This window comes from Marmota monax, unplaced genomic scaffold, assembly GCF_021218885.2.
Source record: "Marmota monax isolate L192 unplaced genomic scaffold, Marmota_monax_Labrador192_F-V1.1 WCK01_AAM20220418_F8-fsc00004, whole genome shotgun sequence".
Classification (NCBI taxonomy): Eukaryota; Metazoa; Chordata; class Mammalia; order Rodentia; family Sciuridae; genus Marmota; species Marmota monax.
Genome location: NW_026692881.1, coordinates 5561332 through 5574597, shown reverse-complemented (window position 1 = coordinate 5574597; position 13266 = coordinate 5561332). Strand labels below are relative to the sequence as shown.

The window sequence follows — 13266 nt, the reverse complement described above, 5'->3', positions numbered from 1 at the left end:
AAAAAAAAAGTGCACCAAAAGTCAATTAATAGTTCTGAACTCTAGCCCACTTTTAAACATGAAGAAAACTAATTCCTTCTTTTTTTGTGGGCTCATCTTGACTGTCTCTTGGTCAGTGCTGTGTCTCCCTTCTGCTGCAACAAGAAATCCTTATCAAGAGTCTTGTTCCTGCTCCAGTTGTGCTTCTGATTCTTCTGATGGAGAGCATAAGAATCCACTGAGTTGGCTAGTAATTCTTCCTTTGGGGAAACAATGATTTGGAAATTATCCCTAGAGCTCTCCTTACATGACACAAATAATAAACTTTTAACTTTTATTTCCTAGTTGCTCTTCTGAGCTTTCCACTCACCAAGAAGCAGACCCATTGCTTTGGATTACAGTGACACAGGAGTTGAACCCAGATACCTAAGGTGGGGGTCCCACCACTCCATGCCTTCCTCCCACCACTCCAGGCCTTCCTCCCCACTCCATAGCCCTGCTTCTTAAAGCGTCCCTGTGTCTTTCTGTCCCATAGATTGCCCATCTAAAGTTTGTTGAGGGCAGGAAACTGGTTTTATTTATGATCAAACACTCAGCATCCTAATGAAACTATCTTAAAATAACTTTCTATTTTTATTCCAACCAATTGCTAAAATAGATTCTGATTCCTCACAGCAAGGAAGAAACTGTTTAAAGCTCCCAGGAGGCAGTAATTAGAGGCAGGAGGACTCTAAGAGGAACATAGTAAAGCCAAGAAATTAATCTAACAGGAGACCTCATGGTTTTGAGATTTTTGAGGAGCAATTTAGGTGTTTTTTGGCACTTAGTGGTGAATTAGATCTAAGTATTTAGAAAACCAAACAAATTATTAACTTGTAGGTAACAAAGTTGCACCAGAAAATAAATATGACTCCTGTGAGGTAATATTTACACAGTTCAAATAGTGAATATTGAATACTGACCTCACCAAAACTTGTGTAAAAGCTGTACTGTGGGGTAAATATGTGGAGGGCATAGGAGAAGAAAAATCTAGTCTTCTTGGGTTGATGGTCAGTGGAAAAATCATGAAATTTTGGAATAAACTTTGCTTAGAAATATACAGCTAACTGGCAGAAGAAATAACTAGAAATAGATGCTTCTGGGGATCTTATTTTTCATTGTAAAATTTTTGACTTTTTAAGGTATGTACACATATTGCTTTGACAGAGATTAAACTGAAGTTTATAACTTCAGTAGAGTGATTGGCAGCTGGGATTGGCTTCAGGGTGAAAAACCACATCCTGTTGAACCTTCAGACCATGGAACAGTTTCTGAAGTACTTAAGCGTGAATTCTTGCATGATTGGCCATGTGATGCATCAAGTAATTTTTGGTGACTAAACTGAAATAAAAAATAAATTTGCAGGGTTACAGTATTGTAGTTGTTAGTATCGTAGTAACTTAGCATACCATAGAAAATGAAACAGTATAAACGAAATATTACCGAATCATAGATAGCTTCTCTAGCCTCTTCTATTTGATGGTGAAATCATTCAAGGTGAAAATTTAAGCATGGTTTCATAAAAATAGCTTGTCGGTACTAAAAATTCACTATATATATATGCCAGACCCTGTCGAAACCACATCCTGCATTTAACCTTTGGATCACTTAACAGTTTCTGAAATAGTGAGCATGAATTACTGTATGATCTACCATGTCCGGACAAAAATAGTTTAAGTGGACTAATATTAAATACAACATTTATTTTTAGGGTTTTAGGAGTGGCATAGTGAAATTATGTAAAAGAGAAATTAAAATGGAGTAAAATAAACCATCTTATTTAAGCACCTGTTATTGTTCCTACTGCTATCTGCTCTTGCCTTTCTATCCTAGGACATTTTGACATTTTGCAGGATGACTTAAGTAATCTCTAACATTTCCTGGGCATGTAGGATGAGACTGATATAGTCTTCAATTTTGGGAGATTCTAGAAAAGTTTCTGTTTCTGTTAGGAGGCTCCAGGTCTATACTTGAAGAGTTCATAAACTGTGAACAAATTAACTCTTGCCTTACTTTTCAAACAAAAATAAACAAATAAACCAAAAACCACAGAGGCTTACTTCAGGACTTGCCTGAAAGTTGGAGTGGTTTATGATGTAGCACACAGAATTCTCATGCATACCTAATTAATAGAACAGCATTTTAATAAAATATTTGGTACCTGGTACAAAGACTTGACAGTGATGAAACATACATGTGAACCACAGATGTATACATCCTTGTGAGAGGAAAATGGACAAACCCTTTACATAGGCAGTGCCAGGTGGCAGCAGCCCATAAGGGCCTGGTTCCAGTTAATCAAGTGAAGGAAGAGGACCAGTGTTCTGTGGACTGTGCCACTGCAGTTGTCCCGGTGGAAGCCAATGTCTATTCTATTGAAGACCTACTGCTCGGTACACACCATGCTAGGGGCTTCATATGCACTGTGTCACTTATTGTCACAGTAACGCTGTGAAGGAGGTTCTGTCCCTTTTTATAGCGGGACTGAGACCTAGAGAAGTCAAATATCATTGCTAACAGATCAGGGCTAAATCAGTTCTACCCTTGCCCAGTTCTCCAGGTCTGGGCTGTAGCAGGGATGCTCTCTGTATCTGTGACTGACGGCTCAGAAGCACACAGAACTTCCTGTCTGAGCGCTGTGAGTGTTTCCTAAAATAATCTGCCAGGTCAGAAACTGAGGTAGGTTAGCTGTGCTGTCTTTGACATTTATTTCTGTTTTGCTCCACCTATATTTGTACAGAAGCTTTGGATTTGTGATGATCTAGCCTGAATGGAGAATCCGGGAAGAAGCTGGTGTTGACAGAAGGGACTGGTTTATTTAGGCAGCTTGGAGTTTATTCAAGATAAAGTTTCCCTTCCTTCCCTCCCTTTCGGTGTTAGGCATTGAACCAAGGAACTCTGGAATACTAGGCCTGAGCTCTGTCACTGAAATATATCTCCAGTCCGTCATCCAACCATCCTCCCTCACCCAATCCTCCTTTCTTTCTCCCTTCTCTCCTCCACCCCCAGTACTAGGGATTGAACCTAGGGGTGCTTACCCATGGCGCTACATTCCCAGTCCTTTTTATTCTTAATTTTGAGACAAAATTGCTCAAAGTTGCTTAGGGCCTCACTAAATTGCTGAAGTTGACCTTGAAGTTAAGATCTTCCTGTCTCAGCTTCCTGAATTGCTGGGATTCTCTTTTCTTTCTTAACAGAAAGAAAAGAAACTATTTTTACACCACAGTAGCCTTCTAATCATAGACTGGACAATATTGCTTATCATTTCTTTAAGCATGTATTCTTAGAAACAGGTCCTCTGATATTTGTGAAAAGCCTAACTGTTCTGGTTTGCATTTGTTTGTTTTTCTTAGGAATTGTGGCAGCCATTATGTGAGGTTTTATATGAGCTCAGTGGAAAAGGAGAGTTTGCGACAAAGCCATCTTAATGGCATTTTTTTTTATTAGTTGCTCAAGACAATACAATGATCTTGACATATCATACATTTGATTCAAATAGGGTATGAATTCTCATTTTTCCACATGTACAGATTGCAGGATCACATTGGTTATACATCCATGTGTATACATACAGCAATCCTAGTGTCAGTTGTATTCTGCTGCCCTCCCTATCCCCCCTCCCCTCCCCTCCCCTCCCCTCTCATCACTATTCTCTACCCATTCTACTGTGACACTTATCTCTCTCTCTCTTCTTCCCTTCCCCCTCACACCATCATATATGTATTTTGTGAACCCATGAGGGTCTCCTTCCGTCTTCTGTGCAATTCCCCTTCTCCCTCCCTTTCCCTCCCTCCTCTTTTCCTTGTTTTGTGGTAATCTTCTCACGCTCTTCCTTCCTACTCTGTTTTGAGTCACCTCCCTTATATCAGAGAAGACATTCGGCATTTGTTTTTTTAGGGATTAAATGAGGGCTAAGGCTCATTCAGGCTTCATATGTCCAAGGCCCTAGGTTTGATTAAAACAAAACAAAACAAACAAAAACAAACAAACAACAACAACAACCCAAAACCCAGAAGGCTGAGTCATCATTCTCTTTCATCTGAGAACTGAAGTGTGGTTTAATGACAGCCATCACAGGGCCCACACAGAGAGTGGATCTGCCAGTCCTGTGTGAGACACCAACCCAGATGACATCATGTGAGCCCATTGGGCCCTGCCCAGATTCTTAACACACAGAATTATGAGGGATCAAAAGGATTGTTGTTTTGAGTTTTGGTGTACTCTGTTACACAGCTGTGGCTGACCAAGACATACTTACTAGGAATAGCTCAAGTTGGAAAGATTCATAGACTCATAGTCCATGGTTGAATCCAAGAATGCTAAACTCATGGATATGAGAGCGATCTGGCTGCGACCTCTGTCACCCCATTGATTGCCAGGGTTGATTCGGCTGATCTGGCTGGCTAGGCAGGTGTCCCCTTCCTCCCTCACGGTTCCATGTGTGTCCCTCCGGAAGCTGAGTGCTTGGTTGGTTGAAGAGGACTACCTTCCCTGATAGAGGAGGACCGTTCTTCCGTCAAGGGTATACGAGTAGCTGCACTCCCCGCCCCCCCAAAAAAAGCCCACAGAGGAGAAGAGAAGGTAAGAGGCAGGTGCAGAAGGAAACCAATTCAATATGGAGAGAAAGATGGAGCTAGTTCTGTGCCCGAGGGATCAGTAAGATAGCTTGGTCTTTAGAGAAGAAATTTGCATGATGTGTGCACATGTGCAAAAAGGTATTTGTTGAATAAACAAATGAATTCGTGAGACAGTTGGCTTTCCTGTTCTACTTATCTCCATTCCATGGGCAAAATACATTCCTCTCAACTGTGTCAGCTGTTTTCTTGTTTATCTTGTGAGCCACCTTGTGCTTCTAATAATACTTCTTTGCTGTGTTTGTTCACTGTGATTGAAGTGGTTTTCCCTGAGGAAAATGTCAAGGATTACAGAATTCTTATACAGGGCATACTGGGAGAGGGGTACTGATTGAAAGAGAGTCTTAAGGGATGTTTATTTATTTATTTATTTATTACTGTGGTGCTAGGGAGTGAACCCAGGGCCTCACATATTCTAGGTAAGCACTCTACCACTTGAGCTACATCCTCAGTTCTAGTTTTTTTTTTTTAAATACATAACCTATATATAGTAGAATACAAAACCTTAATTGTACAACTCAATAAAAATTTTCATCTGTAGCTAGGCATGGTGGCCCACGACTATAATCTCATTGGCTTCAGAAGCTGAGACAGGAGGATGACAAGTTCAAATCCAGTCTCAGCAATTTAGTGAGGCCCCAAACTACTTTATGAGACCCTGTCACAAAATAAAAAAAAAAATAAATAAATAAAAAGAGGCTGGGGATGTTTTTTGTTGAGGGTTTCTGGGTTCAATCCCTGGTATCAAAAAAAATATGTATACACAATATAAGCACCCTTCAGATAAAATTCTGGAATGTTTCCATCATTCCTGAAGGTTCATTCCCTCCTGCTCATTCTCATGTGAGACTTCCGCCTACTGAGACAACCACTCCACTGACTTCTATTATTATGATTTTATTAACTTGCTTTTAAATATATGAAATCATGAGCACATATGCATCTGATCTTATATCATAACCTTATGTTACGACATAATTTGGGAGTCATCCATGTTGTTGGGTATATCCTTAATTTTATTTATTTATTTATTTTTTTGGTGTGTGTGGTGCTGGGGATTAGAACCCAGGGACTTGTGCATGCAAGGCAAGCACTCTACCAATTGAGCAACATCCCCAAACCCCATAATTTGTTATTTTTAATTGAAGGACTATATCACAATTTATTTATCTTGTTGATGACTATTTGTTCCAGTTTGGGGCTGTTATTAATAAAACTGTCATGGACATTTTTGTACATGTCATTTATAGATATATGCATATATTTCACTTTGGTAAGTATCTAGAAGTGAAATTACTGGGTCGTAGGGTTGGACATACATTTAATGGGTATTGTCTGACAGTTTTACAAAGTCAGTAAACCAATATACTCTCTCTCTCTGGCAATTAATGATTTCTAGATGCTCTATAGCATTGTCAACACTTAATATTCTCAGTCTTCCTTATTTTAGGCATCCTATCTGGTACATAGTGGTATCTCATGGTGGTTTCAATGTACATTTTCATGAAATATGAGGTTGAATATTTTTTCATGGACTTATTGGACATTTGGATATCCTCTTTCCAAGGTGCCTGTTGAAGTCATTTGCCCATTTTCTAATTGACTTGTCTTTTTATTGATACATAGGTGTTTTATTTTTGTATAGAGGATTGAATCCAGAGGCACTTTACTACTGAGCTACATCCCTAGCCCTGCTGCCTCCCCTTTCCCATTTTTTTTTAATTTTTAGACAGAGTTACTCTAAGCTGCTGAGGCTGTCCTAGAACTTGTGAACCTCATGCCTCAGCCTCCTGAGTCACTGAGATTACAGGTATGCATCACCACACCTGGATTGTAGCAGTTCTTTATATATTCTAGATATGAACCTTTTGTCACATATATTGAGAGCATATACTCTCTGTCTCTGAATTGCCTATTAATGATGTCTTTTTCTTAACATAAATAATTTTAATGAACCAGGATTTACCTTAAAAATGTGTATATATATAAAGTTATAATGATAATATAATGAATGCTGCAAATCTACCCACACTTTAGATCTAACATGTGACCCCTACTGTGGAGTAGCATGCTCCTCCTTAAGTCAATCTCCTCTTCCCTCCCTACTTCCTCAGTGCTGGGAGCCATTAGCCAAGTAGGTATGACAATTTCCTTGCCAGCGTACCCCATGTTGCAGTGACATTGAATGTACTTAACCTTGCTCAAGGACCAAGGCAGATTAGGGTGTTCCCGGTTTTAAGATAATCTTGTTTAGGGCGTTCCCAGTTTAGGTTCCAGGTTTAAGGTTTAAGATTATTCCTGCTGGGAATAGGGCGTATCCTGCTGCCTGAGTTCCCCTTGAGTTCTCACGGGATTCAGACAGTATATTTTGGAGATAGAAGCCCAGTGGAGGTGGATTTGGGCAGAGAACGTGGATTTCCCCAGAACGTGATTGTAGACGGCTGGTGTGAGTTCGGGAATAAAGAGTTGCTGTTTGAATCTACAAGCTGTGTGGTGGCTCGTGATTGTGTGCCCAGCCAGACTGCGGCATTTGTGCCCAGCCAGACTGCGGCACCTCAGAGGTAACTTTTACCTTACATCGTGTGTTTAACATTCTTATGCTTTTAAAAGTAATATTAGCTAACATGAATATATCTTTTCATTGGTTTGAATGTGTACCCCCAATTTATGCAAAAGTTAATTCACAATATAACAATGTTGAAAGCATGAACTTAAGAGGAGGTGTGTTTAGTACAGGAGCATTTTGCCTTCATGAATGGGTTAGTGCTATAAAAAGGGCTTGCAGGAGTGGGTATGCCCCACCTTCTGTGAGATGAGAGTTCATACTCCCTATAGGAGGCAGCAAAAATGCACCATCTTGGGGCTGGGGATGTGGCTCAAGCAGTAGTGCGCTCGCCTGGCGTGCGCTCGCCTGGCATGGGCCAGGCGCTGGGTTCAACCCTCAGCATAAAAATAAAATAAAGATGTTGTGTCCACCGAAAACTAAAAAATAAATATTAAAAAATTCTCTCTCTCTCTTAAAAAAAAAAAAAAGCAACATCTTGGAACCAGAGACCAAACCTGCTGTTTCCTCCATCCTTCCTTAGAAGGACCGTGCACCCCTTCCAGTGGTACCCCTCCAAGACAAAATATGTTTTCTGCTTTCTTCAGGTTCCCTATTGGATATCTATATATCAGTATTTATTCAGTTTCACAAACAATGTATAAAATATATCCCCTCTTTCATTGTAAAAATAAAAACCACAGTGACAGAATCCCATTGATGATGGCCTGCCTCCAATGTGGCATCCCTCTAGCAGATAACTTCATAACCATTTGGGTGTCTTTTGGTTTAAGATCACAGAAATAAACTTTTGCTACATTTTTAACCATAAATTGTATCATGTTTTATGTATTGTTGACTTCCACCACCTGATTTGTTATCTTGAAATATTTTTTTTCTTTGAAAAGTTAGTTTCAATAGAAATATATGCTCCCATGGCACAATACGAAAAAGATGGAAACGATGAACAGGAAAAGCCTACTTTCCCTCATTTGACAGAGGATGTCTCCAAAGGAGCCTCCATATCCCTTAACTTAGGTTCTCTGGATACTTGTCGACGCCTGGCATAAATAGAAGTGCCACATTCTTCCTCACTGTTTGGAAGCCCTCAGAGAGAAAGTGTGTTCCCTTCGCCACCAGCATTTCCAAAACTGCGCCCGTATCTAGTCGCGGCGGGTCTGCGAGTCGGTACTGGGAGCAGCGATCTGTGGCGGACACTGGGAACTGGAAGCGACAGTCCTGGGAGTGGAGGGGTATCTTTGGAGAAAGATGACAGAAGTTGAGGGCAGAAGTCCAAGGGGGAAGAAGAAAGGAAAGGATCCCGCGTCAGGAGGACATTGCGAGTTGGGTGGAGAGAAGAGAGCCCCTGCGCGGAGTCAGACTGCGGGTTTTCTAGGTCCCACTTGACTTTTCGCTCCCTCGGGGCCTCCCGGATACTGTGACCTCTTAGAGGCCTGTCAAGCTGGGCTAACTGGCCCTTCTGCCCCAAGAACACCTCGCACTTGGCTGGGAGCAGGGTGGAGGGAGATTGCCTTCAGTGGACTCTACGTCCGGCTCCTGTCCCTGGACACGTCTTACAACAGCTGGATCGCGGGGGAAACCTCATCTGGGACCCCAGCCCACGCAGGCAACTGCCTCGACTTAGCGCCCTTTCCCAGCCGCAGACTCCGAGGCCTGGGAAGAGCCCGCCGCCCACCTGCTACCTGGAGAGAAGGTTGGGGCTGGTAGGCGTTAGGGACATGGCCTTGGGCCTGTCCTTTTTTGCCCTCTCCTGATGTCTCGCCAGCATCCAAGGGCGGGTGGCGCGGGGCCGTGGTTAAAGGGTGTCACCTGCGTGGATAAGTAAGTGGGCGGAGTGACGCATCCGGGCGTAGGAGCAGCTTTCCCCAGCGCCCTCGGCCCGGGAGCTTCCGGTGGCAAAGGCAGGCGCCGCCTCGGGAGACGCACGCACTCGGACGCCCTCGCTTACGCCGGAAGCCTCAGTCTCCCTGTCTGCCAAGTGGGTGGCCAGCGACCCCCGCGTCTTAGACTTACTGTGGTCCTTTAGGGAAGCCCACCAGCCCTAGTCCTGCTCTCTTGCACCCACGCGCCCCCAGTCCTGGCTCTTCTGATCGTGATGCAGGGGGTAGGTAGTGGGGGCACTGGGGCGCCCTGACCTCTATCCTCCCGAAACCCGGCAGGTGGGCGTTCAGCTGCCAGAGGCCTCCGCGTTCCCTCCCAGCTTGGAAAGTGCTGGGGGGCGGGGGGAAGCGGGGGAGGACCGGAGGCAAGGCCGACCCAAATCCAGCGCCGCCAGCTCCGGAACCAGAGCCAGGTTGGGCCCCCTCCAGAGCCAGACTCAGGCCGCAAAGGTTTTTCGGAGGCGAGTGTGAGCTGGGCCGTAGAAAGTCGGAGTGGACCCGACCCCTCCGGGCGCTGGGCCACGCGGACACCGGCAAAAGGCCTGCTGCTCCCCTGGGTGCCAGCTGCCTGCGGGGCTCGGCGGATTACCGCCTGAGTCTTCTCGCGGGATCCAGGGCCGCGCCAACCCCCGCGGGGCCCAGATCCCTGGCTTGGCTTCCCGAGAACGCCCGTGTCCCGCTGGCTCCGCCGAGTTCTGACTCGCGCGGGTCCCGCGGGGCCAAGCCCAAGTTCAACACTGATCTCCAGCTCTGCGCCGGTGCTCAGAGTGCCGCGGCCTGCCCCTTCCTTTTACTGGGAGGGATGTGCCCTCTCCTCTCTTCTTTCCCGGTTGGACGCGAGACAGAGTCCTCTGCGTGTCTCTGGGACCAGGCTGGGAATTGCCTTCCTCTCCTAGTGTGTCTTCAGCGCCCCCTGCAGTGCGTCTCCTGTACGGCAGCGCAGGACGCATTTCCAAATGGAGCTGTATCCCCTGCCTTACCTTTCTTCCACCAGGCCCTCTTGGCCTTGCCTCTGGCTCTGTTTGCCTGGGGCCTCAGAGTTAGGCTTCTTAGAGAAAACAACGAAAATGTAAAGCTTACTGAATTATAATATAAACATCCACATAACCATCACCCAGGCCAAGAAATAGTACTTTCCCAGGCACCCCTTACTACCCTTCTGAGTCCCATTCCAGTCCCCACTGCCCCCTCCTCCCAAAAATGCTCATGGTCTTCGATTTTGCAATAATTATTTCCTTGGGTTCTTTATGGTTTTTATTACCCAGGTGTGACTCTCTAGACATTAAAGATTAGTCTTGCTCTTTTAATCCATAGGTTCCTTTTCTCTTTTTCTTATAACGCATCCATGGACGAAGTTGAGTCATTTCTCTGTAAAGATTTTCAAGTCTGGATTTCTCTGATTGCATTTTCATGGTGCAGTACAATACACCCCTCTGTTCTCTGTATTTCCTGCAAGTTGAAAACTGGATCTGGAGGTTCTATCAGACCTTAGGTTCAAAGTTTTCAGTTAGACTCTAGGTTGTGGGGTGCTCTTTTATAAGGAGATATGTAATGCAAAGTTCAATTTTTTTTTGAGATTGTGTTAATGAACTTTCATTACTGTGACAATATACCTCAGATAGACAACTTAAAAATAGATTTATTTTGGCTCATGGTTTCAGTCTTCTGTCAGTTGGCCCATTGTTTTTGGGTCTGTGGCTAGGTAGTATATGATGGTAGGAGTACATATTGGAGGAAACTACTTACCTAATGGCTGTCAGGAAGCAAAAAGAGGAAGGGGCAGGATTTCATTATCCCTTTTAAGGGCATACTCCCAGTGACCTAACTTCCTTGCACTAGCTTCACCTCTTAAAGGTTCCACCACCTTCCAGTAGTGCCACAGGCTGGTGACCAAGCCTCCAACACATGGGCCTTTGGGGGTCACTTATCTATTACAGCAGAGATGTTTAATGCTAACATTTGCTAATTCTTTGGGGGATGGAAATGGTAATGTTCTAATTATACCATTTCTTTTTTATTTATCAGATGGATAAATTTTGTAGAGACACTTCTCATGTATGTGGTCACTTAGTGGAACAGTTCATAGAGGAAAGGCAGGATAAATGCTTGTTTCTTTGCATTTATTTATCCATTTTCAAGATAATGAATTGCTATCTGTTATCTTTCTAAGTTGATGAGCTAGTTGGGTGTAGTGGTGCACGCCTATAGTCCCAGTGACTTGGGAGGCTAAGGCAGGAGGATTGTAAGTTGAAAGACAGCCTAAGTAATTTAGAAAGGCCCTGAGCAACTCAACAAGACACTGTCTCTTAATAAAATACAAAAATACAAAAAAGGGCTGGAGATGTAGCTCAATGTTTAAGTATCCCTGGGTTCAATCCCCAGTACCAGAAAAAAAAAGTTGATGAAGGATTTAAATATATATGTTATATATTTAATATATAATAACATTTTAGTTATTATCATTATTGATGCTCCAACTCTCCCATTTTTGTCTAGTTGGAGTCTCTTCAGGATAACTCTTGTCCTTTTGATGTGACCCCAGTTGTCTTTGAATGCTGCCTTGCTACCTGTTATGACAAGATGTTTCCAGTTCATCTTGTATATTTATTGCTCCACATTTAGATCAACTAATTCTCCAGGAAGACTTGGTTGTGACGTGTGGAGGCAGGAATTAGGGATGGACACACACACACATGGGTTGGTCCCTGGTGGGTTGTAGCCCTAGGAAGCTTTATTGTCTAGGCTCTGGATGAGGAAGAAAATTTTCCTTCTTTGAGGAAAAATAAACCCTAGGCCTGTGATGCAAGGTTGAGGACAATAATTTTTTTTTTTTTTTTTTTTTGTAAAACATCCAAGAGCTTCGTACAAGTTTTGTCTGATGTTGGTTCTGCAGTCACCTCACAGAAGCTAACATAAAACCACTGCAGAGATCCACTGCCATTACCCAGATGTTTCAGAGTCCCACAGAGAAAGCCCCATGGCAGGAAGCTGGCAGGCTTATACAGAGTGCTTGAAGTCTTCTAGGCTTGCAAGGAATAAGATCACCTTTCCCTCCCCTCCTCAAGATTTTCTAAGACCAAATAGGCAAGAAACAGAAATACAAACTCGGTCTTCAATTAGATTAGGCATCAGCTAACATTCTGATCTACAAAAGTAGGTGGGAAGACTGCTAAAGGAAGCGAGGATTCAATTCAAAAGAGAAAATGGAGACAAACTTGCAAGGAACTATAAAGCTGGCAGAGCACACAGCGTCAATGCAAAGGGCACACTCTTGAGTGTAAAATCAAATTCTCTTGCAAAAGTAGGAATCCAGACTGGACAGGAGCTTCCCTGGAGTTGGTGTGGTTCCAAAAAGGAGAGAAGTTGAAGTCCAATAAAGAAGTACACAGAAAGATGTCATATTTACAGGGAGCAGAACTGCTCTGTAGAGAAAAGAAGAAAGACTTTTGCTTCCAGGAGCCCTACAGCACTTCCCAGCTCCTCTTCACTGGCTCCGGGGAGGTAAAGACTAAAATAACTCGAGAAAACTCTGGGTCTTAAAGTAATTTTGCCAGCTTGAAACATTCCCTACATAAGGTCCTGCAAAAAAACTGGTTCAACAAACATAACCCCTTCCCAAAGAAAACTGTAAATCAATCTCCCTATCCAAACAACACAAACATTCTAAATAAAATGTTAGGGATTTTAGCCACTGAAAATACAGCAATGAAAAAAACCCTTAATAGTTCTTAATTATGTCAGATGGTGATAACTTTTATGGAGAAAAATAAAACAGAGAAAGGATGGTAGAGAGTGAAGCCATTTTAATTAAGGCAATAATTGAAGTCTATGTGACAGGGGGAAAATGAAGGAAATGATATTGCAGAAGAATTTGATCATGATCGGCTCCTAGAGCCTGAAAATGCATTTAAGAAAATTCAATATACTTTTAAAAAAATATTTATTTTTTAGTTTTAGGTGGACATCTTTATTTTATTTTATTTTTATGTGGTGCTGAGGATCGAATCCAGTGCCTCATGCATGCTAGGTGAGTACTCTACCACTGAGCCACAACCCCAGCCCCTCAATATACTTTTATGATTAAAAAAATAACACTTAGAAACGGGAATATATAGAAATTTTTTCCTTTCTTTCTTTTTAAGAGATGGAGTCTTACTATGTTCCCCAGCAT

The 13266-nt window shown here is 42.9% G+C and overlaps 1 protein-coding gene across 1 annotated transcript; it reads left to right on the top strand.

Annotated features, from left to right (window-relative positions):
• Positions 1 to 8463: 8463 nt before the first annotated feature.
• Positions 8464 to 12883, top strand: LOC124096330 (ESX-1 secretion-associated protein EspI-like). Its single transcript, XM_046450149.2, has 4 exons — positions 8464 to 8577; positions 8685 to 8918; positions 9069 to 9193; positions 9375 to 12883. The coding sequence occupies exons 1-4, from the start codon at positions 8464 to 8466 to the stop codon at positions 10183 to 10185; spliced, it is 1284 nt and encodes a 427-aa protein (XP_046306105.1). The 3' UTR covers positions 10186 to 12883.
• The last annotated feature ends 383 nt before the right edge of the window (positions 12884 to 13266 follow it).

Coding starts and splice junctions, on each gene's coding strand:
- LOC124096330 (XM_046450149.2), top strand. CDS start 8,464: ATGACAGAAGTTGAGGGCAGAAGTCCAAGGGGGAAGAAGAAAGGAAAG. Junction 8,919..9,068: donor TGGAGAGAAGGTTGGGGCTG/GTAGGCGTTAGG, acceptor ATCCGGGCGTAG/GAGCAGCTTTCCCCAGCGCC. Junction 9,194..9,374: donor TCAGTCTCCCTGTCTGCCAA/GTGGGTGGCCAG, acceptor GAAACCCGGCAG/GTGGGCGTTCAGCTGCCAGA.